Raw genomic sequence first — 26,836 nt, 5'->3', positions numbered from 1 at the left:
TGACTGTAGGCAGATGCAGCCTCGGGCATATAAACGCTGCTTGACTGGGGGGCGGGGGTGGCATTCATGCAATGACCCTGCCTAGAGCGCTTGCAGAGAATGATGGATGATTTTGTCCAAACTCAGAACCCCATCCCTGGCAGTGTGTCCTCCTCTGGAGCCTGTCACCACCCCTTGCCTCATCCCAGTGAACCCCTAAGGCACCTTGGATGCAAAACCCCACGTGGCCTGCCTGTTGCCTGCCGCTGATGCAATGGTGTATAATTCAGCAGTAATTTATATTCCATGCAGGTCTGAGCAAAGCTGTAAAGCGCTCTCGAGAGCTAAATGCTGCTGAGGCATTTAATCTAAGCAAAGGAAGCCTTTGTATATATCAGCTTCCTAGGCTGCGGACGCTGCTGTCGGAGGAGGAGGGACCCTTTTTCTGTTTGCTGATTTTTACAGCTTCAAAGATCAGAGAGGGGCGGAGGGCAGTGTGTCTTAGGGAGGACTGGAGCTGTTACCTGACCTCCCTGACACGCACGTCCACAAGGGCACGTCTGCAGAGACAGCTCTGCGTCAACCTGTTGGGCTGGGGTCAGGACAGAGACCCTCTGGCCACGGTAACATCAAGGCATCCTGCGAGGGTTAAGGACACACCGATGTTGTTCCTTAATCCCAAGAGCAGAAAATGTCACAGAGATGGATTTCTGGCCCTAGAAAGCTGCAGAAGTTACCCTCCTGTAGTGAGGTTTGGAAACAAGTTGGTCACAGAAGGCAGAGCTATTTGGGAAAATTTTGCCCGTGCACACAATACGTGATCGCCCTGGGTTCCCAGTAGAACCTTTGCGAGGCCGTCCGTTTCCTAGGCGATGGCTTCTTGAATTAGTAAGAGCATTTCTGCTGCCTTGCCCGGGGCCTCAGTTTCGATGCTGTTTCTCCACAGGGTCCGTGGCTGCGACGTTACTGCCGTGGCTTCCCCGACAGTCCCTAAAGGGAGTGGAGACACATGTTCTCCCCTCCCTTGCCTGTGGACACTAATACAGCAGGAGGCCCCATCTCCCCATTTCCCCATCTCGTCCACCTCCCGTACCAGCAGCCGCTGCTGAGAAGTGGGCTGAGCCGGGCATTAACACTGGGACCCTGAACACCAGCTTAAAATTACCTTGGTAATTAACCTTTCAGGTGGTACCAGGATAGAACCATTTTAGAGGTTGCTGATTAAGTGTTTCCTGGTGACATTTTCAGGGCTGCAAAAGAATGAACTGCCCCCAAACAAGGCTCTCCTGGCCTGGCATTTCCTAGCATGACAGCATATCTGGGGATTCAAGTTTCTGTGCTTCCACTAGGTGAAGGCATTGCGTTTTCTTTAACTTACAGGCAAGGTTTCATTAATGTAGCGCTTGCAGTATCACCGATCGGCCCTGGAGTGGAGAGCAGGAGGGGACCTGTAGGAAGGGTGATTGATGTGTCCCAGTTAGCCCAGGTCTTTCTAGTTTTAGGACGAAAAGTCACACATTCCAGGGACAAGACCTCCACCCCTGCCAACTCCCCGGCAAACTGGGAAAGTTGATCACCCTACTAGGGAAGCAAGACTTTGAAAGAAAAAAAAGAAACATAAGGGAGTTGGAGATTATGGGGGAAGTACTGGAAATCTGTGTGTCGCCGGGAAATACCATGAATTTGCCATGTCCCCAGGGGATTGGGACACATAGTGACATAATATGTGACATCATGTAATATTGCATAATCATGTGAATGAACTGTGTGCTAGTTCAAGTCAGAGGAGAGGGTGAAGTTGTCAACAAGAGTGCGGAATGTGGGGTGAAAGGAGGACTGGGGAGCCCCAAGTCTGAAAAGACAAAGGAGGAGACCGAGACACCTAGGGACAGGGGGACCAAGCTTGGATCGAGTGGCAGCTTGGAAACTTAGGGAGGAGATCCACAAGCAAGAGGCAGTTGTCAAACATCCAAGGAACTAAAACCAGGGAGAAAACTAGAATCTACTATTTGGCAACCAGAGAAACAGTAATTAGAGATGGCAGCCACGCAAAGGAGGCGGGTGAGGATGCTGTCTTTGGTGTTGGAACGAGGACTGGCAGTCTGCGCCTGGAGGCAATTTCCTCTCACCCCCACTCAAGTCTCAGCTGTGCCCTGAGTGGAGGGGGTGGGGCACCCCTGGGGTGCTCCACCAATCCTGGAGCATCTCACGGCCCTGTCCCCTTCCAACCGGGTGCTGACAGGTCACACAGGCAGGAGTAGCCAGGGCCAGGCCAGATGACATCATGGGTGTCATTCCTGAGAGGGCTCTAGGTGAGGATGGTCATCAAAGGAAGCAGGTGCTGCATTGGAATCAGAAGGAAGCATTTATGTTTACACAGTTGGTTCCAGCCCTTGGCTGTGCCTTCCCGCTCCCAGGTGGAGTGTGCGAATGGGGGCACTAGCGGGGTCTGGAGAAAGCGGTTCCCTCTTTGCCAGCAGGTCTCGTTAGCACCAGCTCTCAGGCTGTGGCTATGTGTGGTGGTGCTGTCTCATCTAACAGGATTTCCTGAGCTCTGAGTCCATACGCGTGAGAGTCCTGGCACAGAGAGGTAGTTAGATTTCCTTTCTCCTTCTAATCAGCTGCAGCTGACGGCCTGGGGCTGGCTGCCCTGAGAGCTGGGCTGCGTAGGAGACCGAAGCCCCTTCCAGGACCAGCAGGAATGAGAGTTGAGATTGATGAGCTCTTTCTGCCAAAGGTATAGCTATTGAACTTTGCTCTCCAAAGTATAGTTCCTGAAATGACGCACCTGATGGTCCCCTTGTGAATGGACAAGGCCAGTGTGTCTCAGAAATGTTTAGATCACTGGAATCCTTTCTTCAGATGAAATTTCACAAGGAAACAGATCAAAGTAGGGCTGTTCTGGCCAGAGAGGAGAGAGCGCTGGGAGTCTCTTCTATTCCCTCTTCCTTTCCCAGCAGCAGCTCCTGAGGCACCTCTGTGGAACATGATTTGAAAACCACTGGAGAAGGGACAACTTCAGAGAGGGTAAGGAAGGATCTCTCTGAGAGGATAGTGCTTGAATTGAGATCCCAGAAGATCGCAAGAAGAAGGCCATTTTAGATAAGGGGATGAAGAGCAAGTGCAAAGGCCCTGGGGTGACTAAAAGCTTGGCTTAATTTAGAGACCTAGGACACCGGGGCACTGAGACTGAAGGAGGGATGCTCTTCAGGCCAGGTGAGGACCCTCTTCTGTTTATTGCCTGCAGAAATCCTGCTAATTTTTCAAGACCCCACTTCCCTTGGGAAACCTTCCCTGGCCTAATATAATTGTCTCTTAACCATTTACTTCTGAGTATTATTTTTTCTTTTTCTAAAGATGACTAGGTATGGGAGGGAACTTATGCTTGTCTGCTCCAGCTCCCTGATCTTACAGATGAGGGGACCAAAGGTTCAGAGCTGATTCTAAACTCCGATCTCTTAATCCCCAGTCTGGTTCTATTTTCACTTCATCCTCGGCTTTTCGTTTATGTATATCTTCTATCCCCAGCTAGATTATGAGATATTTTTTCATCTTTTTATTTTAGATTTAATTAAAAATTCTTGAGAAGAGTGATCATATCTTATTCTCCTTTTTATCCCCCTAACACCTAGCATAATGCTTGGCACAAACATAGATGTTCAGCAAATATTTGCTGATTGGCTGCTCTGCACACCCGGGAGCCCGCTGCCACGGGAATGTCCTCCTGCGTCCGCCCCATCACAGTTAACCTGCCTCCCCCCGACCTGGCATCACTTAGATCTGACATCTGTGCTACCGCGGTCCCTACTTCCCTAGCCAGCGGTACACCTGACATTTCTCACAGCCAGCTCTGGGCACAGAGCAGAGCCTTGCTCCAAAGGGAAGGGCTTGGGTAATTCTTTTCACTTAATTGCTACACTGTGACTATGATTAGGCTTGGAGCCTGATTGGAGTTAAGCTCAAGCCCCAAGCAGTGGGAGGACGTATTAAGAAGCTGTGACTGTGCCTTATTGCATTTGCCTTCCTTGGATCCCGTCTATTCCATCAATAAGCGCTCTCCAGAAATAAAATGATCGATTCTAAAGACCTGGCCCCAGAGGCCACTGCTGCTTCTGGTGGAGAAACGAGGGCTGGCCTCATACTTGCCCAAAGTATCACTGTGCTTTGGGTGACTGGAAACAGACTGCAATCCCCAGTGCTGGAATATCTATTACTGCCCTTTAATTGAGGCCTGTTGTCCAGCAGAGGCATTTAGAATCTGTCTTAGTTCCCCAGAGAAGCCCAGCGAGTTGGTGGTGGCAGCTGGAGTGGGGGGAGTTCTGTACCCCACCCTCCCCAGTTAGTTGACAATTAGACAGAAAACTGGGTCAGGCAGGGTCCTTGCTCACTGGTGTCCCTTATCTCCCCCACTCTCTGGGACTCCGTCAACATCTTTCGAAGCACATCATTCTTTCATGGTCCGAACAGCAATGGCAACATGTGATTCATTCTGTCTGTTTACTGAGGATCTACCCCGTGCCTGCCTGCGTCCGTTTCTAGGGAACTCACATTTCCAACTTTGAATTTGTAAGTGCAGAAGCACATAAAAATGTGAATCCTTGCCCCTGATGGAAAAGAGTAAAGTCTGTGGGAACTGACAGAGCCTCTTCCTCTCTGCCTTCTTTGTCACGTGGGATTTCCTAATAGGTTGCCCAGATGACGTGCTTAAAGGGCCATCTTACGTGAGAGTCCTCGGGTCTGTTTTCCCATCAGTGGGAATACTGACAAGAGCTAATAAACCACAGAAATTTTAAGAGTTTCGAAAAGTCAGAGAACAACTGAAAGGAAGTTAAGGCCAGGAAGATACTGCAATTAACTCCATTGACACAACATAACAATAAGATGTATGTATTATCAACCACCAGTAATTAGGACCATATGGTAATTAACTAATTAGGTCTTGATTTATCAACCACATCCTTTGTGTCCTGTCCCCTTGGCTTGCAGAACACACCGTTGAAATAGTGTCTATCAAGCTCTTTCAACTACTGGCAGCTTGGGAAGATCAAAACTTCCTTAAGGTCAGCCTTCTCTCCTAGAACAAATCACTAGACTTCATCAGGACAGAGAACTGTGTGATGGAAAGAAATGTCTCCATTTTTTAAAGTATCTTATGCAGATACAGTTTATGTAAAGCCTTTGGGTGACCTCAGTCACAGCCAGAGCTTTGATTTATAAGATGATGGCTCAGTCCACAGCTCTAGCTCAGAATTCTCTACCAGGCTCCAGACCCATGGTACCAAGTGCCTTCCATCCCAAGGGCGGCTCAGATTTGAACTCAGCACACATGACACACGCACACTCTCTTCCTGTCCTAAATCTAAATTTTCGTAAGTGATATCATTGCACATCCAGGTTTCCAAACCAGAAATTGAAAGCCTACTTGAGGCACAAGCAGGCCAGCTCTGATTTGATGGAATTTGGATTCTTTGAAACTGGTGTCAAAAAGAAGCTTTCTTTCGGTCTGACACTCCCAGGACATCACTCTTCTTGGCCAGACCCACAGGCTGCCTCCTCTCCTCTGGCCCCCCTCTGCTTCTTCCCTCACCTGGATCTGTGTCTCAAGAAAGAACCTCTGCCCTTAGACAAGGTCTTACCTGGCTGATGAACAGAAATCATCTGAAGAGCTTTTAAAGAGGAAAGATTCCCATCCTCTCCCACAAGATTCTGATTCAAAAAGTCTGGGATGAGACCTAACCCACCCTGTGTATCTTCTGAGAATTCTGTCTGAACCCCAGTGCACAGCATGAGGGCCCCAGGGTGCTTTGCAACTCCTCCAAGTTTGGGAACACTCTTCTCCCAAGTAATGATGGTGTCACATGAGTTGGTACATGACAGTGGTCACTGCACACACACGTGTATGCATAAGCACGTACATGCACACACATAAACCCACACGCACGTGTACGCACACAAGCTCACCACACACACAATTTTATTGATGCGGCAGTGGTGCCCAGGTCACCCCTGCTGCATTGCTTTCAGTTGCCTCTCCCAGAACTCATTCCCTAAGCAGTCAGTCCCGCCCTGCTCTCTCCTCGCCAGCCCCCTCCTCCCTTCTCCCTGTGACCAAAGCAGGCACCTAACTGGTCGCCCTACCTCTCCACTATCTTCTGATTTAGGGTCTTTGGAAATGCAGATCACAGCCACCAAAGTGTCTGGACCCCTGTAGGCGCTAACTTCTCCCCCACCCAGCCTTCCCAAGCTGTAAGTACTTCTTCTGGTTGTTGCTTACATCTCTGCAGCGACGGAAGAAACATAAGACATGGCAAACATTGAGAAACGCTCTTGGGCTTGGAATTCTACACTGTTTGATAACATTCCATCTCTTATGACCACCTTTTCGTTGCAAGTTCCTATGAGCAATATTTTTTTTAAGGAGCATCATTAAATACGTTTGTGAAATATCTCAGAGGGCTGGGTTGGACAAGTTACTTTATGTTACTGTGAATTGTGAATCTTCATGGGTGAGACATTACATACAGAGCTCAGGGTGTTTTGACTCTGCTGCCACATTGTGAAGAGTTATCTCCTAGGCTCAGTGTTCATGGAAAGCTCTTTGGGAAATGTTGTCTTACTGGAAAAGGGAAAAAGCTTCCCAAATATGGATGACTTGTTGGTAAATGGATTAATGGAAAACCCAGTATCATAGAGGACATTGTATATAGGAAAGAAAAGAATAAATATGTTTTCCTCTTTAAAGGAGTAGCAACAGCGGGTGTTTTCTGTGTCTCCAAAGAAAGACAATGAATTTTAAATGCATTAGAAAAATGAACTGAAGGTTCTTCTGCCTGACTTCACCCTACACCAACTGTAACTTGATACATTTTTAGTATTTTCCCAAAGGAGAGACTTCCCAAGTTTGTTCAAGACTGGGCAGTTATTGGAGCACGAGGAAGCCTTGAACCCTGGATACTATTCCCATCTCCATGAATATTTCCAAATAGTGATCTTGTTAGCAGGTTACTCTTACCTGGATCTCCTCAGTTTTCCTACTCAAGAAAATGGATGATGTAATAAACCTCACTTCTCTCTTTCTCTCTGCCTCTCCTCTTCCCTCTCCTTCCCTGTTACCCCATCCCTGTTTCTTCCCTTCTCCTCCAGGAACCTTCTGCATCATTTCACTGTGCACCTGTGTGGCTGGGATCAACTTTGAGCTGTCACGCTACCCACGCTACCTGTACGGACTCCCCGATGACATCAGCCACGGCTACGGCTGGTCCATGTTCTGTGCATGGGGGGGCCTGGGCCTCACGCTAATCTCGGGATTCTTCTGTACCTTGGCCCCTTCTGTCCAACCTGTCCCGAGGACCAACTGCCCAAAATCCAGACCCGAGAATGGGACAGTGTGCTAAAAAAAACAAACTCATACACACACACACATATATATATATAAATATATATATATAATATACATATATACAACAAAACTAAATCAACATGATGCCAGTGCCAAGGTCGAGTTGAGTTGGCTCAGGCACCCGCATCTCGTCTGGACTTTGTGTCATCTCATCACCGAGATGGGGAAGGCGTGCCCATCCTGTGGCTCTTCCATCAATTCTTAACTTTTGGCTCCCTGGTTTCTGGAAGACAGAGTGAACATCCCCATTCGAGGTCGTGTCCTGATTCCCGTCACTCACAAGGATGGGGTGGTGGGCTGGGAAGGGACGGTGCCTGGGGTCCAAAGCGGCACAGGTGTCGAGAAGGAAGTACCATCCACTGGGCCAACAGGAGGGGACACCACCCCATCACCGATCATCTCACCGAGAAACCCCGCCCTTAGTTCATAGAGTGAAACCAGATCTTTGAGGCCATTCACAGAACCACTTCTCCTGCTCGTCCTGTTCTGATTTCCTTCCAGCCTGACCAGTGACACACAAGGAGTGGAAGAGAAAACACACCGAGAAGGACGTTTCCTCTTCGCTGCCAAACTTTCGGACCAAGTTTCAGAGGTGGGAAGGGGGAGAACACAACGTGCTGAGAGGCAAGACCCGCATCACTAACAGGACGCTTCAGTGGATGCTCAGAAAACCCAGTCTTACCTTCCAGCTGCCTTACACCCAGTTAAACAAGAGGCTGCCCTGCCCCAAACCCCACTTCCCAGGCAGATTGGAGCCTTGGAGTCACGCTGTGATGTGTGTGTGTGTGTGTGTGTGATGTGTGTATGTGTGCGTGTGTGTGTGTGACTACTTTGAGTGGTTTCCTTTTTTCTTTTCACCTTTTAAAATGGAAATATTACATTATGACTGTTGTCTATTATTTGTGGTGGTTCCACGGCCCAGGACGGAGGCCCCGAGACCTAGGATGCACCATAAGGGGCAGGCCTCCATGGGTGCTGGCTCTGCAGCTTCAATCCCTGGAGTGTGAGTGTGTGTGTGTGTGTGTGTGTGTGTGTGTGTGTGTGTGGTGGGTGTGTGGTGGGTGTTTTCTGAGTGGGGTTTTATCATTTGTGTTGCATTTTTCTGTTATTTTTAGTGCAGCTGAAATTCCCAGAGGGCAGAACCAAGAACAAAACCACTGGGCAGGGGACCCTGTGGTTCTTCACATCACAGCTCTGGGACACCACGGGATTTAGTCCTCTAATTTTGGAAGTTGGAGACACAGCTGGGCCCACAAGCCATGAGCGAAGAGGGACCACCGTGCAGGAGGGAGAAGGGATGTTATCTCTGTTGCTGTTGTCAAGTACGTATACTGAACAAGACCTTTCACTTCCCATCACGGAAGCTGTCCTTTGTCACTGGACATCCACCCCTCTCCTGGGGTGACCTCTGTACAGACGAATGGAAAAAGGGTCACACGCAGAGAGCGCCTCCTTGTCTCATGGGCTCCCGTTTGTATGATATCGTGTACATTCACAGAGAACTCTTGACTCTTTCCAGCCTCCTTTCCCTCTTGATATTCAAGGCCATGAATCCCAAAAGAGCCGTCTTGGCGGCTAGCACCCCAACAGAGGTGGCGCCAGTCTGGCCCAGTGTCTCGGGCTCAGTGGAGCCAATTGGCACAGCAGGTGTTGGCGAGCTCTGGAGTCAGCCAGAGGGTGGTGAAGGCTGCGGGGACAGGAGTCTGCCAGAAGGAGCAGGCAGGAGCAGTTGGCGGTCACCTCAGTGACCCTTCAGGGGCTGGGCAGTCCTGGGGAGGCAAAGAGAGACCTCCCCAAGCTGCACCGCCATGGGTCAACCGTGTAGCCGGGAATGCAGTTGCTCCATGGCTGAATCTGCTCTGGGAACTCTGCCACTCACTCAGCAGCCTTCCTTCCCGACCGTGGCCTCGGTTTCATCGACTTGCCTTCTAGCCCGTCTCCCCTCCAGTTCCTGCCTTTTCTCATCTCCCAACCATTTCCCTTCTCCCTCTCCCATCCACCAGGCTACAAGTCCCGCCTCTCTCCCCCTCTGCTCTTTTTGACTGTGTGTGTGTGTGTGTGTGTGTGTGTGTGTGTGTGTGCGCGCGTGCGCGCAGTTCACATCCGGATAGAACATCTGATGTGCGTGGATAGGTCTGAGTGTGGGTCTCTGTATGCGTGTATCTCTCTGGTGCATTTTGTGTACATTTGTGTTAATAGGTATCTGGATGCAGATGTGAGTGTACAATTCAAGACTTCCTTGCTCGCGACACAGGCCAGCTTCTGCAGAAGTGCTCCCGTGTGAGTGCCCTGTGAGTGGGTGTGCCGGGGGATGGCTGGTGAGGAAATGCTGCTAGCTTCTACTTGCCTAAGGATTATTTTTAAAGCAAAGGATTTATTCTATGAGGACGGAGATAACTTTCAGGAAAACCCAGTTTTGCAATTGTCTCGGGAATTTTTTTAAAAGTTTTTCTTTTTAAAGTTAGGTTTCCCCCTTCAGGGGAAGGACGTGAGGAAAAGTGAGGAGAAGTATCTCAGTCTCAGAGGCCCTTGTCTTCCTTCCAAGTACCCTGACTGCCCTCCGACCAGCATCGAGAGGTGAGCGTCCACGAGCATCTGTTTGGGGCAGAGAGTTTGTGACCTGATCCAGGTTTCAGCTGTTTCCCAGTTGTAGGAAAATAGGGAAAGGAATTCCAAATAGGGCAATTTGCTATCAATCATTTAAACTTTTCTTAAGTAACTTTTCTTAAATAACCAGTACGTCTCACCTCACCGACCTATTATTTATACCCTCTTTTTTCATCCTGTGCTTTCCATAAATAGATCATCCACTCTCTTCAGCTATTAATCTTTGTAGCAGACCTTTAACACAGCCTGCTGCATCCCTTTGAAATGTTCCTGAAATGTTAGTGGGACTTCTAGGAAAGAAGGAAACCACCTGGGCTCAGTTCATCAGCAGCAGAGCCGGAGCTTGGAGCTGCTTTTCTGATTGTGGGGCCAGGCAGTTACAGACACACACTCCGGGTCTGATCCTGCTCGGGGCCAGTCAAAGCCCAGCCACACGGCCGGGATGACAAGTCCTGGCTGGCAGGAGAACGGCTCTAGCATGGGGGCTTGACCCCAGATGAAGACATGCCACTCGAGGCTGTTACTGAAGCTTTCGTGCCGTGAGGGGTGAAGAAGACGAAAGAGACAGAGGAGAAGGGAGGAGGCTCAACCTGTGAGCCAGTTTGGGTCAGACTCTGCTAACCCCAGATCAGAGCAGAACCCAACCTTCTGACGAGATCTAGGGTCAGCAGCCTCACCCACCAGCCCCTACACTCCCCCCTCCGCCAGGTCAAGTTCAAATTTCCTACAGATGTGAAGGCAAGATCTAGGACCATGTACGTGTTTCCAGCTTCATGCAAGTCGACCTTGAGCACGGGGCCTATTTCAGTTTTTATTTCCTCCCTTGCCCTATGGCCCTGGGGATTCAGGGAAGGGACGTATCTGCCTGGAAAGAGGTCCTATTTGTTTCTCTCTCTGTCTTGAGGGTTTTGGCTGCTTTTTCTGGTTTTTTTTTTTTTTTTCCCTCTCCCTCTACTCACTTCCACTTTCCCTCTACATCAGCTTTGGTCAATTCAGATAGTTAAGCAATTTGTCTTTCGCGAGGCTCATACACTCCCAGCAGCCCCCTTCTTTGTCTGTTGTAGCTGTAAGTTTCATACGGAGTTCTGTGATTTCCTTGGCATCAGAGCATAAAAAAATTTAAAATATATCTGTTTCAGCTTCAGTCCTTCTATAGGCCCCAGCCTTTCAGCAACTGCACCCTTTCAATTTCAGGGATCACAAAGTCACAATAACTCAAAGACTCAGTGACTCCACCAAATCAAGACAAAGCCTTCTTCTGTCCATGTTTATATGCAGCACCCTGGGTCCTGGTGCCCTTTTGGTGACTTCTCTTGTTGGGAGTGAGTGTTTTCACCTAGTGACACTTGCCTTTCCTTCAGTAAGGGAAGAAGACACTCTGAGTCTCTGAGCCCCATGTCTTAATATTTATCCGCAGTCATGATGAGAGGTCTAAAATGAAAGAGCCGTGTGTCATTGTCCTGAGTTAGTGGGAGGATGTACTGCTTAGGTCTCCAGAGCTGCCCACCTGAGTCAGACTCAGAATAATGGAATCAAGTACATCACCCAGGGGCGTTTAGAATTGACTCTGTCTTCGCTTGGTTTATTCTGAGAGTGTTTATTAACTTATTTTCAAGTATCTGGGGGAATGGAGGAGGAAAAAGTACACTCTGGTCATCTTTGGTGTGATTTGCATGGGATGTTTGGTCGATTTGTGTAGCTAAAGTGAAGCTACTTTTCTGAAAACATCCTCTCTGCTCTAGGGACCAACCCTTCCAGTGGACACATCCGACCCTTTACAGGGACATCTGATGAGTCAGAGTGAGAGTGATTTCACCACAGGGAGAAATAGTTGGTGCATAACAGCCGGGCTGGCCTCTGGGCTATCTTCCAGCTGGTGTACAACAGAGGAAGGGGACAGATTTCTAAACAATCCACCTGACTTGATGGACACAAAAGATTCTGGTGTCCCTCAGTGCAGTCATCTTGGTGGGCTGTGTTTGCCCTCTTTCCATCTGATGCCTCAATGGTGCAAAATGTTTCTTAAACATTATTATTAGTTCTTAGACTACATTATTATTGGCTGAATTTTTTCCCCCGCAGAATAATACATGCTCATTGTAGACAACTGGAAAAATAAAATACAAAAGGAGTATTCCTTTTAGAGTAGAAGACTCTTCATAATCCCATTGCCCTGAAGCATCATAATGGTCATAGCCCCAGTACTTCCCGTGTCAGTGGTTGTCTCTGGATTGGCAGCTGGGACCAGGGATGCAGTCCACGACCACAGAACCACGCTGGTCTGCGTGGAGTTGACCTTCTGTTCCCAGCAGCAGGAGCACAGGACTCTGCTGGGCCCCCAGAGGTAGCAAACAGGCCTTGGAAGAGGCTCAATGTCAGAGCTTAGGGGCAGGATAGAACAGAGCTAAAAGATTCCTACTTTGGGATTTCTTTTTTCTTTTTTTTTCTTGTTTTTCTCTTTCTTTCTTTCTTTCTTTCTTTCTTTCTTTCTTTCTTTCTTTCTTTCTTTCTTTCTTTCTTTCCTTCTTCCTTCCTTCCTTCCTTCCTTCCTTCCTTCCTTCCTTTCTTTCTTTCTTTCTTTCTTTCTTTCTTTCTTTCTTTCTTTCTTTCTTTCTTTCTTTCTTTCTTCCTTCCTTCCTTCCTTCCTTCCTTCCTTCCTTCCTTCCTTCCTTCCTTTTGAGTGCCATCTCAATTTAATTACAGGTGTAAGAGTACTGAAGCCAGAGTAACTCACTAATTAAGCTACACTCGCATACCACAGTTACTGTAAATTTCATTTCCACTCTGCACTAAAATGATTTGTGACTCTGGGCACTGTGTATTCTCCATACTTGAACTTCCTCATTCACAAAATGAGGATAGTGATAACACTTTACCTCATGGTATATTAAGGGTGACAAAGAAATTGCAAAGCGATTTGCAAACATGAAGTGTCGTATAACTTATGCACTGGTCAGAGTGTCCTGCAGCAGCCAAGCCCCTACTGAATGGGGTTCCTCCATGCAGTGTCTGTGCCTCGCTGCAGAAAAGCTAATCTAGAGTGAGAAGTCATCTTGGCCACTGAACAGGACTGTAATCTGCAGTTGAAGCAAGTGGATTTTATGCTATCATTCAGGTTCGTCAGAGAAGTCAGCTCCTTAATTTACCCATTCTCAGGCTTGCTTCCTTCTGGCCAAAGCCAATTTTGCAAAGAGCACCCTTTATCCCCTCTTATCATTCCCAGAGGTGATGGAATGAATAAACCATATGGGGCAAATAGCATATACGAGCTAAAACACTTAACTATTAACCAAGGCACATGGTCGATGCCTTAGCTATTTATTTATTTCTTTTACTATCCTCTTAACATCATTTCTCGCTGTACGTGCCCAAGTGGTGGAAGCAAATCAGATTCTGAAACGTTTTAGTGGTCTTTTAAGTTTAAGAGGGGAATGAGTTTCGAGGAGATAGGGTCTTCTTTCTCTTGTCAGTTGGTGAAGCAGACGGCTTCATCAAAAGCATGTGTGTTCTTATAGGGAGTCCTTTGGATGATGCATTCGCTAGGAGATGTTCTGAGCATGAGCCTGTGCAGGGAAAAAGCTGAATCCTAGGTTCTAAACAAGAAAAGAATGCACTTCCCAGAGAGTCTGCCCATGTTCTGCTTTGCAGGGGGTCACCTTCGTCTTATGGTGAGACCTTCTCTAAGGGAAATCCGAGTCATTGCTCCCTAGACGGTGGGAGCCCAGCCAGAAAAGGGGAACCACCCAACCACAGGGGGGCGTTTGTTCACTCTTGAGAAACAGAAAACTGGGGGTAAGCATGGGGGTTGCACGGTAGTAACTCAAACCTGGCCTTGCTTTGATGGACACCAGCTTCAGCAATGACAACTCCTTCTCTTCACTTCCAAGGACTGAGTATTGCTCCCTGGTGAACTCCCTCTGTCCTCCCCTGGCTACATGTTTCCTCTCCTTTCCGGGTCGCCTCTAGACCCTTTCGAGCCTGAATGTATCCGTGTGTCTGTGTCGTTGTGCCGGTGATGATGCTTTTCACCTGAAGAGCTTTCCCTCACTCATCCTCATCTCCCTTTCCCGTCTCCACCCATGGTGTGACTGTTTAGCTATTCAAGACTATGTAAAAATGTACAGATAAAAGTGGAAGCTGAAAATAAGGGGGAGGGAATTGAGACTAAACGATGCATTGATGTAGCCCTCAGTTTTCTGAGGACTTATGCGAACTGCCCTAAAATCCCGGCTCTGGGTGGGATTTGAAGAGAGGGAAGCCGTTGGCGCAGGAGTTTTTTTCTGGTTGTTTCTCTGACAGTCACGAGTGTCTGCTTGGAACTCTCTGTTTAAAAAGGGTTTTGCCTTTAAAGTAAAATGTGTTTTCCAAAAAGTGAAAGCACGTCATCTAAGTGTGAAGCGTGAAGGTAATCACAAAGGTCGGCTCGGCTCGGAGACCTGCTCATGGGGTGGTCTTGGTAGTTTTGCAGCATGGCTCACTCAGAGCCTCGGGGGATCTTGTTACCTCACCATCTCTCTGCATCCTCTCAGCCAAATGGGGGGGCGGGGGGGGCAGTTCCTGGGGCTCCTGGGGCACCAAGTCTCCTTGGCCTTTCTGCTGCTATTTTTAGAGAGGCTTCGAGCCCTGGCTGGTGTGTACTTACTGCAGGAGGTGCATTTGAAGAGTTCCTCCATGCTAACTCTCGCCCCACTCTTTCACTCCTCGGAAAGTAACCTCAAGCTAACAGCCAGTTTGTGCTCAGAGTCCAAAGCCTTTTATCTACCTTTTCATTCTCAGATGCCTTTTCCACCCACTTTGATGATCTTATTTTACTATCGTTACTGACAGAGCTTTGTGGCGCTGGGATAGGAGAAAGTATCAGAGGAGATGCTGTGTGTGAATTATTCTGTAATCTGTGACTTGCTCTACAAACCTGGCTTGTGCTGTCAGAAGCAGGGAGTCTGGCTAAGGGATTCTACCAAATTGGAATGAAGAAAGCATGGGGTGGGGGTGGGGGGGTGCGAGGGTAGAGGCAGTGAGCAGCAGATGTAGGTTGGCAATGGAGGTGAGATAAAGAAACCTTTTGGAAGGGGAAATGGGAGAATCACAGGGCATCCTCAGCACCGCAGCAGAGAAGGCTCCCCCAAAGGCAGGGCACCAATAAGAGAAAGTAAGAAAGAGGAACAGGTATAGGTAATCCTATAGTGCAAAGAGCTGCCTCTCCCGAGGACTAAGACTAGTTACCCGGGGGGTGGGGCGTGGGGCATTCAGACCAAGTTTGGCCAGTGGCCTAACCCCTCCTCCTCCATGGCACCTCAGTCCACACCTTTCTCCTTTCTGCTGGTCCACAGTGATCATCTCTGGGCTCAGCTTCAGGAGGGTAATTTGAATCAGTGGTGTCCCACAGAGCTATAATGCAAGCCGCATATGCAATGTTAAATATCCTAGTAGCCCCATTTTTAAAAGTCCAAAGAAACAGGGGAGATTTGTTTTAGTATCTATGTTAACCCAACATGTCAAAAATATTATCATTTCAACATGGAATCAATATAAAAATTACTCAGATTTTTTTTTTAATGAAGTCTTCGAAATCAAATGTGAATTTTCCTCTTTTAAAACATCTCAATTTGGCCCAGCCACATTTCCAGTGCTCAGTAACCACATACAGGCACTGGCTGCCATATAGAACAGCAAAGATTTAGATTCTTCATTAGGAGATGGAATGGGACCCACCCCCGCCATGAGTCACTCAGGTCTCACAGCTGATGGAAGTTAGAGGTTGGTGTCGGCCCCAAGTAGGTAGCACAGGACTGATGTCCAAGTTGCCGTCCTGGCCTCTGGAAGTTGTGCATCACCTGCTTAGAGGAGAGAACCACTGCTTGTCAAATACACGTCAGCTTGCCCCAGAGGGTCAGTGCTGCCCCTGGGCAGGGCCCCAGTGACCTGTCAAAGTTCTGGAGGCCAAAGCAGGTCACTTTCTTCAACTATGGGGACCCCAGTTTATCCCTTAACTAGACTCCCTTTATCTTAAGAGCAGAGAGAGGGGCAGATGGTCCATCTCTTTGTCAAGAATGATGATCTCTACCACCTCTTGTCCCTAGTCCAGTCACCTGCAAATGGCATCTCACCAATATTTGGAACTGTTTTCTCAATCCCTTACTTTCCCTAAATGCTAGAAGGGGATATGCTGGAAAGAACGGTGACCACAGGCAGACTGGGTCTCCTAGGAGGTGGCAGTGACAAGCTCTGCCCCTTACACTGGGCCTCAGTCCTCGATTGCCCTCCTCTCCGCTCTGCCCAGAGACCTTCTTTAGATTTGAAGAAGCCTCTTTGGGTGGAGAGAGGTGGGGAGTGGAGACAAGGAGCAAGATCTTAGTGCAGAGAACAGAATAAAATTCAAGCAAGCAACCCCTGGGCATTCTCAGAGCATTTCAGAGAGCCAATACGACAGGGTTTGTTTCATTTAAAATAGCATGTTCTGAGCCCTGTGTCACTGAGCTGAAGATTTTTTTTTGAGCTGATTTGGTGAGTATGTTTTATATATGGTCATTAGATGGGAACTGTAGCCAACAAGATTCTCAAGCACCTGGAGAGTTTATGGTCCACCAGGTCATTGCTCAGTCAATATAAATTTATTTACCTTTAATTTGCATAGTGCTTTCTGATTGGTTAGACGAGGAGTGATGTGTATTGCAGGATTCCAACACCGCCTCTGCCCTCGGAGGTAGCAATTCCTATGGTTATTGGTGCTAAAAATAAGATTAAATATTATGTTAATTTGTTCTGATCCGATGTGAATAAATGTGTTGTTTAATCTTAACAAGAATGCTACATCTTTTCAGATCTATTGTACTGTCTGTTCCTTCTCATAATTAATTAATTACAGGAAAGGTGATCCAAACCAGATCTTGAAACTACTGTGCTATTCTGAGAGGTGAATTTCACAGGGAAGGGGGTGGGATGAAAAGGGAAATTGCCAGGTTCCTGTGACTTGGCCAGGACTGAGGAAGCAGAGAGCATTTGGGGACTTTACTGACACTGACTGCATCTTGCAATTTTCTATTTCAAATTGGCAGAAATATTGTATTTCCATCGGTTGAAGAAAAAAAAAGTGTCTGGTAAATAATTAAATGACTTGTTCATGGAAAAAAATAAAAATAAATAATCTGTCAGTTGTGGAATGTAAACTGATTAAACAATTAAATAAAGAAGATCATGTTGTGTGTTTTAAGCCATGGTGTCTGCTTGGGGAAGAGGGGTAGACACTGCAATATTTGTTGGAGAATAATATTTTTCCCACAGGTTTTGTATAGAAAAACAATGGAACAACTTTTATGTAGATAACGGACTGGAAACTCATCCTGAAGGAAATAGTAACTATTTCAAGTGTGTGTAAGCCAAGGGTACATGCTTTTTGAGTTAGGGGCGGGGGAATGGAGAGGGACTCAGAAGAGAAAAACAAGAAACTATTGTTCTTTTTCTCCTGGTGTTGGCATTCGTAACTTTTTTTTTCTTTAAAGGCTTTAAAAGATGCTGAAATTAATGGTTATATTCTAACCCCACAACCTACTTCTTAGCTATCAGGAAGGAGAGACATTTCTTTCACACTCTTCATCATCTCTGTCCCCACCTTAGAATCCCAGTTCCTTTCCACCCCTGTGCCTTTGGAAGGTTCTTGGATCACGCCCAGGGAAGGACATCTAGGGGAAAAGGGAAGGTGGTGGAAGGGTGGCATTTTTTAAAGGATACTGTCAATCAGCGTCTTTTAAGCCAAAGAAACAGTCTCTGTCTGGCATCAGTGGAAAAGTCATCTACTGGAAAGACCTGGGTAGCTGGAAGCCTGCAGGGCAGGCAGGAAGAAGTGAGCAGCCAGGCAGCCAGAAGCACACCCCAGTGCAGCCTGGACTCTGCACCACAGCTGGCCGGTCACTGTTGTTGCCCTGGAGACCGTTTGTCACTGCGCCATCACCAGGATGAATCGCCAGGTCCCCACTTCTTTCAGTCGGAGGCCCAGCATCAGAACACCAGGTGAGTGCACCGTCTGAGGGGGCCAGGGAAACAGGTTTAGAGCCCTTAGCTTCTCTCTTGGGTGGTGAGCTCTGCCTCCCACCAAGATTCATAGAGCAGACAGTTCCCCAAGCACAGGAAGAGGCAGAGATGCTGGGCAGTCGGAAAGGGGAAACATCCATTAGAGGTGGGCCACCTGCGTAAGAGGAAGGATTCCCTGAACAGGAGGCATGTTGCTGCATCTCTGTGGGGTACATCTGAATGGTATCGAGTGGGTCTGTGTATGATCTTCATGACGGTGACTGGCGTTGTGGCTGGTAGCCTCTGTTGAAAGATGTGCACTGTGTTAGGCATTGTACAAGAAGACCTGCATAGAGCTGGTCCGAAATAGGGGCACTAATATAATCGGTATCTGGTGAGTTTCATCCAACACTGCTAAACAGTTCTCTGCTTCTCAGAGGATGCTGATTAGATATCCTACAATTCCTCAGTTCTGACACTGTCTGCCTGGAGATAGTGTCAAATCCCACAGGTTAAGGCTCAGTCCCCACTTTAGACACTAATCAAAAGTCCAGGTTATCATCTGCGCTTCTGACTGACTGACTATAAATTGGAGGTTCCCACGACACCTCCTTGGGTTCAATTAATTTGCTAGAGCAGCTCATAAAACTCAGGATAACTTACTAAAACTCAGGTTGCTTACTAGATTAATGGATTATTATAAAAGGATATAAATCAGGAACAGAGAGTTGGGAGAGATGCAAGGTATGGGGAAAGAGGCACCGAGCTTCCACACCCACGCCAGGTACACCACTCCCCGAATCTCCACGTGTTCACCAACCGCAAACTTTTCCAGACCCCATCCTTTGGGGTCCTTATGGAGGCTTCATTCATAGGTATGAGTAATTAAATCACTGGCCATTGGTGATTGAACTTGATCTCCAGCCCCTCCCCCCTTCCCGGAGGCTGGGGGACAGGACTGAGAGTTCCAACCATCTAATCACCTTGTTGATTCCTTTAACAACCAGCAACCACTCCCTGCCCCCCACCCTTAGTGACTTTCCAAACCGTATTAACATAAACTCAAGTGTGGTTGAAAGAGTGTTGTGAATAGCAACTCACCCCTTCCACCTTTATGGAGCTGGAGCTGTTTCAGGATTTCAGAAACTGATGACAAAAGTCTAAATATGAGAACAAAGAAGCTCCTATTGCTCCTTTTGCTTAGGAGATTTCAGAAGTTTTAGGAGCTCAATGCCAGAAACAATGGTGAAGTCCACGTATATGTTTCTCATGGTAAATAATAACATCACGAATGGAATTTTTTTTCAAAGCCATCTTGGAAGAAACGAAAATAAACAGTAAAACATTTCAAAAGTAAGTGCAGGTCAAAGGTAAGTGCCCTACAGCATGGATGAGGGGAAGTTTAACTTGAGGAAATGGGAAACCAGAATCCTAATGGTCCCCTCTCTTCGTTGGTAGTAATGTCCTTTAGAAGAGAGAAAGAATGGAAGCATCTTAAGAGATGAGCAAGTCCTTTCAGCCCAAGTACCTTCAAGGGAAAAAGGTCCTGCTGCAGCCAGGGAGGTGGTGAGGAGGGCTGGGAGGATGCTCCCAGCAGGTCCCAGGAGTTTGTCCTGCAGTGAGGGGTGGGTGGAGTCACTAGCATCTATGTGAGGTGTAACACCCAGCTGCCCTGTAGACAGCCTGGGATGAACCACAAAGAGAGAAACAGTCTGGTTCTCCTTTTTCCAACAAAGAAGCACAACTTTGATCTCTGTGTCTGTGATGAATTATGCAGCCCACTAGGTGTGCGGGAAACGCACCTGCTTCCCCTCATCTTATCACCTGTGCCTCCAGACACAAGAATCCCCACCGTGAGAGCTGTTAAATAATTGGAGAAGGGTAGCACCGGGAACTGTGATCAAGTCCCTCCAGTACCCAGGGTGTCCATGGAGGGGTGCCTCCTCCAGGAAGCCCTCCTTTCCTGAGTGCCCATCTGCTCCGTGCTCTTCCCCCAGCCCCATGCATCATGCTTTGTCTCTCTCATGGCGTTTACCACTTCCGGAGGAAATGAGTGTTTTCCTCAGGACCTCCTCGGGGCCTGGGTTGTCTTGAGGAGAGGGCTGCTGACTTACTCATCTTCATATTCCAATGACTGGCCGTGCCTGGTGGGTAATAAGTGCTCAGTAAACACTACCGATCTGAATCCAATTAAAGTCTTTCCTCATCCAGTCACTCGAGTTGGTCCTTAATGCTGGTTTTAGATTCTTCTTTACCTAAGTGTTATGGGGGTCCTCAAGACCACCCTCAGAGTCAGTGATTTTCTAGAAGGATGGACAGAACTCGGAAAAGCTACTAAACTCACAGTTACAGTTTATTACACTGAAAGGATATGGGTTGAAATCAGCAGAGGTAGAAGGCAGGTTGGACAGAGTTCCGGAGACACTGGACACAGCTTCCTCTTGTCTTCTCCCGGTGGATTTGTGCAGACAGTGCTTAATTCTCCCACCAGTGCTGTGTGACCGCAGAAGTCTGGCCAGCCAGGGAAGCTCACAGAGCCTTAGTGTCCAGGGACTTGGCGGAGGTAGTCAGGTAGGGGTGGAGCACCCATATAGGTGCCTTAGTTACCCAGCCTCCAGAGGTCAAATAAGGTCTCCACCAGAGATCACATTGTTAGCATAAATCACCTAGCACGGCCCAAGGTAAACAGGTAAACAAAGACACTCTGATCAGGCAGATATTCCAAGGGCATAGAGTTCTCTCCCAGGAGCCAGTCAAAGGCCACATCTTTCTTTGGAACGTGCAGAGTTTGGGCAACCCAGCCCTCCCAAGCCCTTACTATGTACTAAGCTGTGTAGTAAGTGAAATTTAAAAACAAAAAACAAAAACGTAGTTTCTCTCCATGTTGACACTCCTCCCCTGGTGTTCTAGCTTTCTTCCCTTTCCCCGGGACCCTTTAAAGACAAGCCTGGCCCTGGCCTCCTTCGCAGGTAATTTGCTAAAGTTCTTTGTCCAGTGATCCCCTCTCCACCCCCGCTTCTTCTCAAACAGCTCCAAGTGCCCTTCGCGAGAGGCTGGTGTTGGGCTGCGGTTGGGGGGAAGGAGTGCAGGTGCCTGAGTCTGTCTGCAAGCAGATCTGCATTCAGCTTTCCATGTACAAGTTGTGTCCCTACATGTATGTGAGCGGGTTTCCAACACCTGCCACCCAGACTGCTTTAGAAACGAGAGTTGCCCCACACGAGAGAGCCTGGCCCAGAACCGTTACTCAGTGCCTGTCAGCCACCCTCCACCCTGTATGCACAATTTGTCCTCTTCCACTGTTAAGCAAGCTCTAAACCTTACCCTCCTAAGAAGTGTGTCTGAACTGAAACCTGCCCAGTTTTAGAGTCCCACAGGTACCCTGCTCACTCACCACACCAAAGGCTCAGTGGACACACTGGCAATTTAAATGCAAACTCACATTTATTATACTCAACCATTCTTTGGTCAGTGCAACTACCCTGTGAAGATGTACAGCTCTGTGTAACCAAATCATGGTTGGAAATACTTTTAATTCCCTTTGCAGAGCTCTTCCTTTTCTAGGAGTGAGAGAAATGCTCTAGAACCTTACTTCTCAACTGTGGTCCAGGGTCCAGCATCATCCCCATCACCGGGGATCTTGCTTGACAGGATTCTCAGAGCCACTGAATCAGAATCTGCATTTTAACATGATCTCTAGCTGACTTGTATGTACTAATCTGGAAGGTTAGCTATGTAATTTGGAAATTTGTTTCAACACTTCTGCTACTGTCTTTTATCTAGGATCAAGATCACAGGAGGATTTCAAAGAACAATGAAAAAAATCCATCCCAGTCTGAGGTTTCAAAGCCAATCGGAACAGGTATTATTTTTAACTCGCACGCCAAGAAGGATCCCTTCTGCTGGCTCCGACTCTGGTTTTTAGGGTGACCACTGGGAGAACAAGGCCAAGTAATTGGGTTTGCTTTCTCCCAATGAGCAGGTTTTAACTCTCGATAAACAGGTGCCCCGGAGCAGGGGTGCATGAGACCACAGCCACTGTGGAAGAGCAGATGTGGGTGGCCCTCGGGGGAAGAGTTTGCTCTCGCCCCTCCCTGAAAAAGTCTAGACCACGAAACAAAGTAGATCTGAAGTGAGGGGGCTGGGAAGCCCTTCACCCTAATGTCCCTTCTTTTGTGTTTTTATGTGAGCTAGATAGCAAAGCATTAGTTCATGACAGTATAACTTACTGGTTATAAGCATGAACTCTGGGGTCAGACTGCTTGAGTTCAAGTTTGGCACCACCTCGTAGTGGTATAAACCTGGGCAAGATATTTACCCTTTCCATGCCTCACTTTCCCCCTCAGTAACTGAGGATGGTAACAATAACACCTATCTTGTAGGGCTGTTGTGAGGATAAAGTGGGTTAATACTTGTCATGTCCTTAAAACAGCGCTTGGCATATACTAGCTGCTAAATACAGATTTATTATTCAATAATTCAAACTTTAAATGGCGTATGCAAAGTCCCACACCAAGGAGACATGATCCGAAGGTGTGACTCTGGGACTCAATCTTAGAGCAGAGCCTTTGTAAAGAATGGTAGTGGACAAGGACGTTCTGCAGGGCATCACTGTGAAGTTGAGGGTGGTTCTAGCTGCCTGGAGGCAACGGAAGGCTTGTCTCCAGGAGCATCTGTTGGCAGCGCCGGCCGTAGCCTGACCCTTCCCACGCCAGGGTGTGCTGCGCCACTAACTGGGCTGCAGCCCCTACAGCGGCGACGTCCGCAGTTCTACCTCCTGCTCGGTATCTGGGACTGCGACAACCCCTCTGTCGTCTCTGCGTCTCCATCTCTCTATTGCCTGCAGGCAGGATAAAGCGCCCTGCCTTGGGAGCCCCCTGCCTCGCACTGATGAGGTGGAGATGATGTGAAAAGAGCTTTCCATGTGCCTTCAGCAGCATTCTTGTCACTGAGGTTTGAAACCAGGGGGGTTCCCTTTTTGGGGGAGGGTCATCCTTAGCTTTTCCTCCCATATTGCCCTAAACTGTTCTAAATTTTGGCATTGTGCCACATAAGACTGAAGAACTCATTTCTTTTTCTTTTTAAAAAATAAACAATTTTTAGAACATGTTTAGACTTACAGAAAAATTTCAAAGATAGTATAGAGAATTCCCACGGACCTGACAGTTCCCACTTCACTAACATGTTCCACTGCGGTGGGATATTTGGTACAATTAATGAGCTGACATCGATTCCTTATTGTTAATGAAAGCCCACCCTTGATTCAGATTTCCTTAGCTTTTACCTAATGTCCTTTTTGTGGTCCAGGGTCTCATCCAGGATGCCGGGATGCCGCATCACATTCAGTTGTCGTGTCTCCTCAGGCTCCTCTTGGCTAGGACAGCATCTTAGACTTGGCTTGTTTTTGATGACCTTGACAGTTTTTTAAAAAATTGTTTTATTTATTTTCTTGGCCGGGGGAGGTAATTAAGTTTGCATATTTGGTTTTGGAGGAGGTACGGGGGATTGAACCCAGGACCTTGTGCATGCTAAGCAGGCGCTCTACCACTTGAGCTACACCCTCCTGCCGACCTTGACAGTTTTGAGGCATACTAGTCAGGTATTTTGTAGACTCTTTCTCCAGTGGGATTCATCTGATGTTTTTCTGATGATTGGACTGGGATTAGGGGTTTTTAGGAGGAAGACCCCAGAGGAAAATTGCCATTTTCTTCACATCAAGGGTACATACTATCAACGTGATTTATCACTTCTTGATGTTGACCTTGAGCACCTGGCTGAGGTCATGTGTGGCAGGTTTCTCTACTCTGAAGTTTGCTCCCTCTCCCCCTTTCCATACTGTGCTCTTTGAGAAGAAGTCACTATATGGAGCCCACGCTTGAGGAGTGGGGAAATATGCTCCCCGACCCCGAAGAGCTGATTTTTTTCCTGGCCTCTGATCTACAGGAAAAACAAAACAAAAATACTATTTATAACTAAGGCCAATTAATTTTATTGTTAGTATATATTCCACTCACCTAACTTTAAAAATTAAACAGTTGAAACTGCTTGAGTAAATACAGTAAATAAAAATTCAGTTTCACAGATCAGCTCCCAAAGAGGCAATAACCATTTTTCTCAAATTTTAGAGTGCACAGAATAATTTGGAGGGGATGATTGTTTTTTGAAGCACAGTCAATTACAGTGTGCCAATCTCTGACATACAACACAATGTCCCAGTCATGCATATACATACATACATTTGTTTTCATATTTTTTCCATTAAAGGTTATTACAAGATATTGAACATATTCCACTGTGATATACAGAAGAAACTTTTTAAAAAAATCTAGTTTTATATGTAGTGGCTAACATTTGTAAATCTCAAACTCCCAAATTTATCCCCTCCCATCCCCTTACCCCGGCAACCGTAAGATTGTTTACTAAGTCTGCAAGTCTGTTTCTGTTTTGGAGATGAGGTCACAGTGTCCTTTTTTTTTTTTAGATTCCACATATGAGTGATACCATATGGTATTTTTCTTTCTCTTTTGGCTTACTTCACTTAGAATGATGATCTCTAGGCCCATCCATGTTGCTGGAAATGGCATTATTTTATTCTTTGTTATGGCAGAGTAATATTCCATTGTATAAATATGCCACAACTTCTTTATGCAGTCCCCTGTCAATGGACATTTAGCTTGGTTCCATGTCTTGGCTATTGTATATAGTGCTACTATGAACATTAGGGTGCATGTATCTTTTTGCACTAGAGTTCTGGAGGGACTTGTTTCTGAGCACATATTTTGTATCAGGCACAGTCTTGGGTCACAGAGACAGAGAGGTGAACAAAACAGGTGGACATTTTTCCCCTCAGGGAGCTTACGTTGTAGTGCGGGCAGGAGGAGACAGATGATAAAATAAAGAGTAATCAATATGGTGATGAGTTATTTGGAGAAAAATAAATCAGGGAGTGGGAATGGAAGTGCTAGAGGGTGTGATTTTTAAATGGGGTGAGAAGATAAGGATGTGGAAACAATTTGCATTCCAGAGATACAGGTACAGTTGTCCCTGGGTCAGATTTTAGGAAACACAAGGTAGACGGAGGAAGAATGGAAGAGCAACAGAATCTGTTGTTAAGTTGAATAGTCAACGCAACTTTATTCTACCACGTTGTTTACACAACTGTGGGATTCAAAATAAGATTTTCATCATGCTTTGAGACTGATGAGCCAACATTCACATTTTATCTCTCCATAGCCTAATTTCTTAGTGAGAGTTGATCCCACCAAGTGAAATGGAGATTCCTTGGATCCCTTCAGCCCTGAGAATAAACTACTGAGGTGAGCATTCAAAGGTATTTTTGAATGGAGTTCACATACCTGGCACCATACATCCCAGACCAACAAGGGTCTTCACCCCTGTATTATAACATACGGTTTTCCATCTATGACAATGTGACTCCATTGTTGTGCCCTTTGGGGGTTCATAAATCACTTTAGTGATTTAAAAGATTTTAAGACCGCTCTAAAATTTTACACATAGTCATCAGTTGCCTTACGAGGATCTTGTTCACAAGAATTATCTCTTCTTTTAGAAGAAAAAGGAAACATTTCAAAAGATGTAAAAATATCAGAATTCAGCCAAGACCAAGAAGCTTTTTTTTTGCTCCATGTTCCCCTTGCCCCCAGTGGAATCTTTGAAGTTCGTTTTCTTAATCCCTCTAACAGTCTCTAAATTCCTTGGGTGTTTAACACCATAATTGCTGGTTTTAATAACCTGGTAAGTGTCCTAAAATTGTGGGCCTTAAAAGATAATCATCTCTGAGGTTCATAGACTAGAACAGTAATGGGTCGGGAACAAAAATAAAATCAACTTTGATCATCTGTATCTACAAGGTGAGAATCCCCAAAAGGTACTGTATAATATGCAAAGTAGTTCTTATTAAGTCCGAACCAAAATGGTCATAAAGACAAAATGGCCTTCAGAAAATACTCTAGCTATCCAAGCTTGAGAATCTGGTTTCAAGTCCCTAGAGGTCTGCCTTTTAATATAACTTTCAAACGTTGAAGGATTGAGCTTCGTCTACACTAAAATTAGGACTAAGCGAAAATAAAACCTAGCCTTAGCTATTCTGAAGGCCAAGTGTGGATTCCTCTTACTGAGAATTGCATATCCTGGCATATGCATTCTCATCTAAAATAACCCATTTCCTCTGATATTGAACACTTTTCTGAAACAAAAATACACAATTGCTTTTAACCATCTTAGAGGAAAAAAAATGTTGATATGCCATTTTATTTGCGCTAAGAACTTCAATTTAAAAAGAGGATTTTACCTTTGAGAAGTGACTTTCATTGAGGAACATGCGAAATGCAAAGCAAAACAAAACAAACAAGTGAGAAGGAAGAGGAGATAAGGATTAGGAGGGCATCGATGGTATCCCACCACCCAATGAAGATAATCACCAATGGCATGTGACATCTTTTCTTCCTAGCTGTCATTTGCTAAAATCATGGTACACGTGCTGGTTACACAGCACAAGTGACATATACCAGCTTATCCAAATCAGAAGCTCGCTCTTCCTTGCACTGAAGTTTCATCCTTCAATCCTTCATCATTTTCCTGCTTCAGCATCAAAATGTTTTGACTTGAAATGAGGCCGGACTTCAAGCACCAGCATCCAGACTTGATCTGGAAACCTGTCTTGGTTTTGAGTCCGGCACATTGCCTTCAAGTACACAACAGTGATGCTCTGCTTTTCATTTTGCCCCTTATTTTAATCCCTTAATAATTAGCACAAGGGTTCTGCCAATTGCTAAGCTGCTGTTTGGCTTCTTCTCCATAATTTAATGGATTTCCTTATAAGAACTA

At 46.6% G+C, this 26,836-nt stretch overlaps 1 protein-coding gene and 2 long non-coding RNA genes across 4 annotated transcripts in view; 2 read left to right on the top strand and 1 right to left on the bottom strand.

Moving 5' to 3' along the window:
* TMEM178B (transmembrane protein 178B) overlaps positions 1 to 8,828 on the top strand; it is a 29,547-nt gene extending 20,719 nt beyond the window's left edge. Inside the window, exons 3-5 of the mRNA XM_072964328.1 lie at positions 7,123 to 7,248; positions 7,880 to 7,970; positions 8,494 to 8,828. Of these exons, the coding sequence (XP_072820429.1) occupies positions 7,123 to 7,248; positions 7,880 to 7,884 (131 nt within the window). The 3' untranslated portion in view covers positions 7,885 to 7,970; positions 8,494 to 8,828. The remainder of the gene's footprint in view (positions 1 to 7,122; positions 7,249 to 7,879; positions 7,971 to 8,493) is intronic.
* Positions 8,829 to 15,514: 6,686 nt separating this feature from the next.
* LOC140697527 (uncharacterized) lies at positions 15,515 to 17,870 on the bottom strand. The gene is made up of 4 exons (XR_012074662.1): positions 17,789 to 17,870; positions 17,595 to 17,664; positions 16,605 to 16,713; positions 15,515 to 15,822 (listed from the first exon to the last, which is right to left on the bottom strand). It is a non-coding gene; the product is annotated as an uncharacterized lncRNA (long non-coding RNA).
* Positions 17,871 to 19,300: 1,430 nt separating this feature from the next.
* LOC140697294 (uncharacterized) overlaps positions 19,301 to 26,836 on the top strand; it is a 22,192-nt gene continuing 14,656 nt past the window's right edge. Inside the window, exons 1-4 of one of the 2 annotated variants that reach the window (XR_012074186.1) lie at positions 19,301 to 19,362; positions 20,903 to 20,961; positions 21,773 to 21,851; positions 25,223 to 25,305. This is a non-coding gene — a long non-coding RNA (uncharacterized lncRNA). The remainder of the gene's footprint in view (positions 19,363 to 20,902; positions 20,962 to 21,772; positions 21,852 to 25,222; positions 25,306 to 26,836) is intronic. The other variant, XR_012074187.1, reaches the window with a different exon arrangement.

Source organism: Vicugna pacos, chromosome 7, assembly GCF_048564905.1.
Source record: "Vicugna pacos chromosome 7, VicPac4, whole genome shotgun sequence".
Classification (NCBI taxonomy): Eukaryota; Metazoa; Chordata; class Mammalia; order Artiodactyla; family Camelidae; genus Vicugna; species Vicugna pacos.
This window is presented reverse-complemented; position numbering and strand designations above follow the sequence as displayed.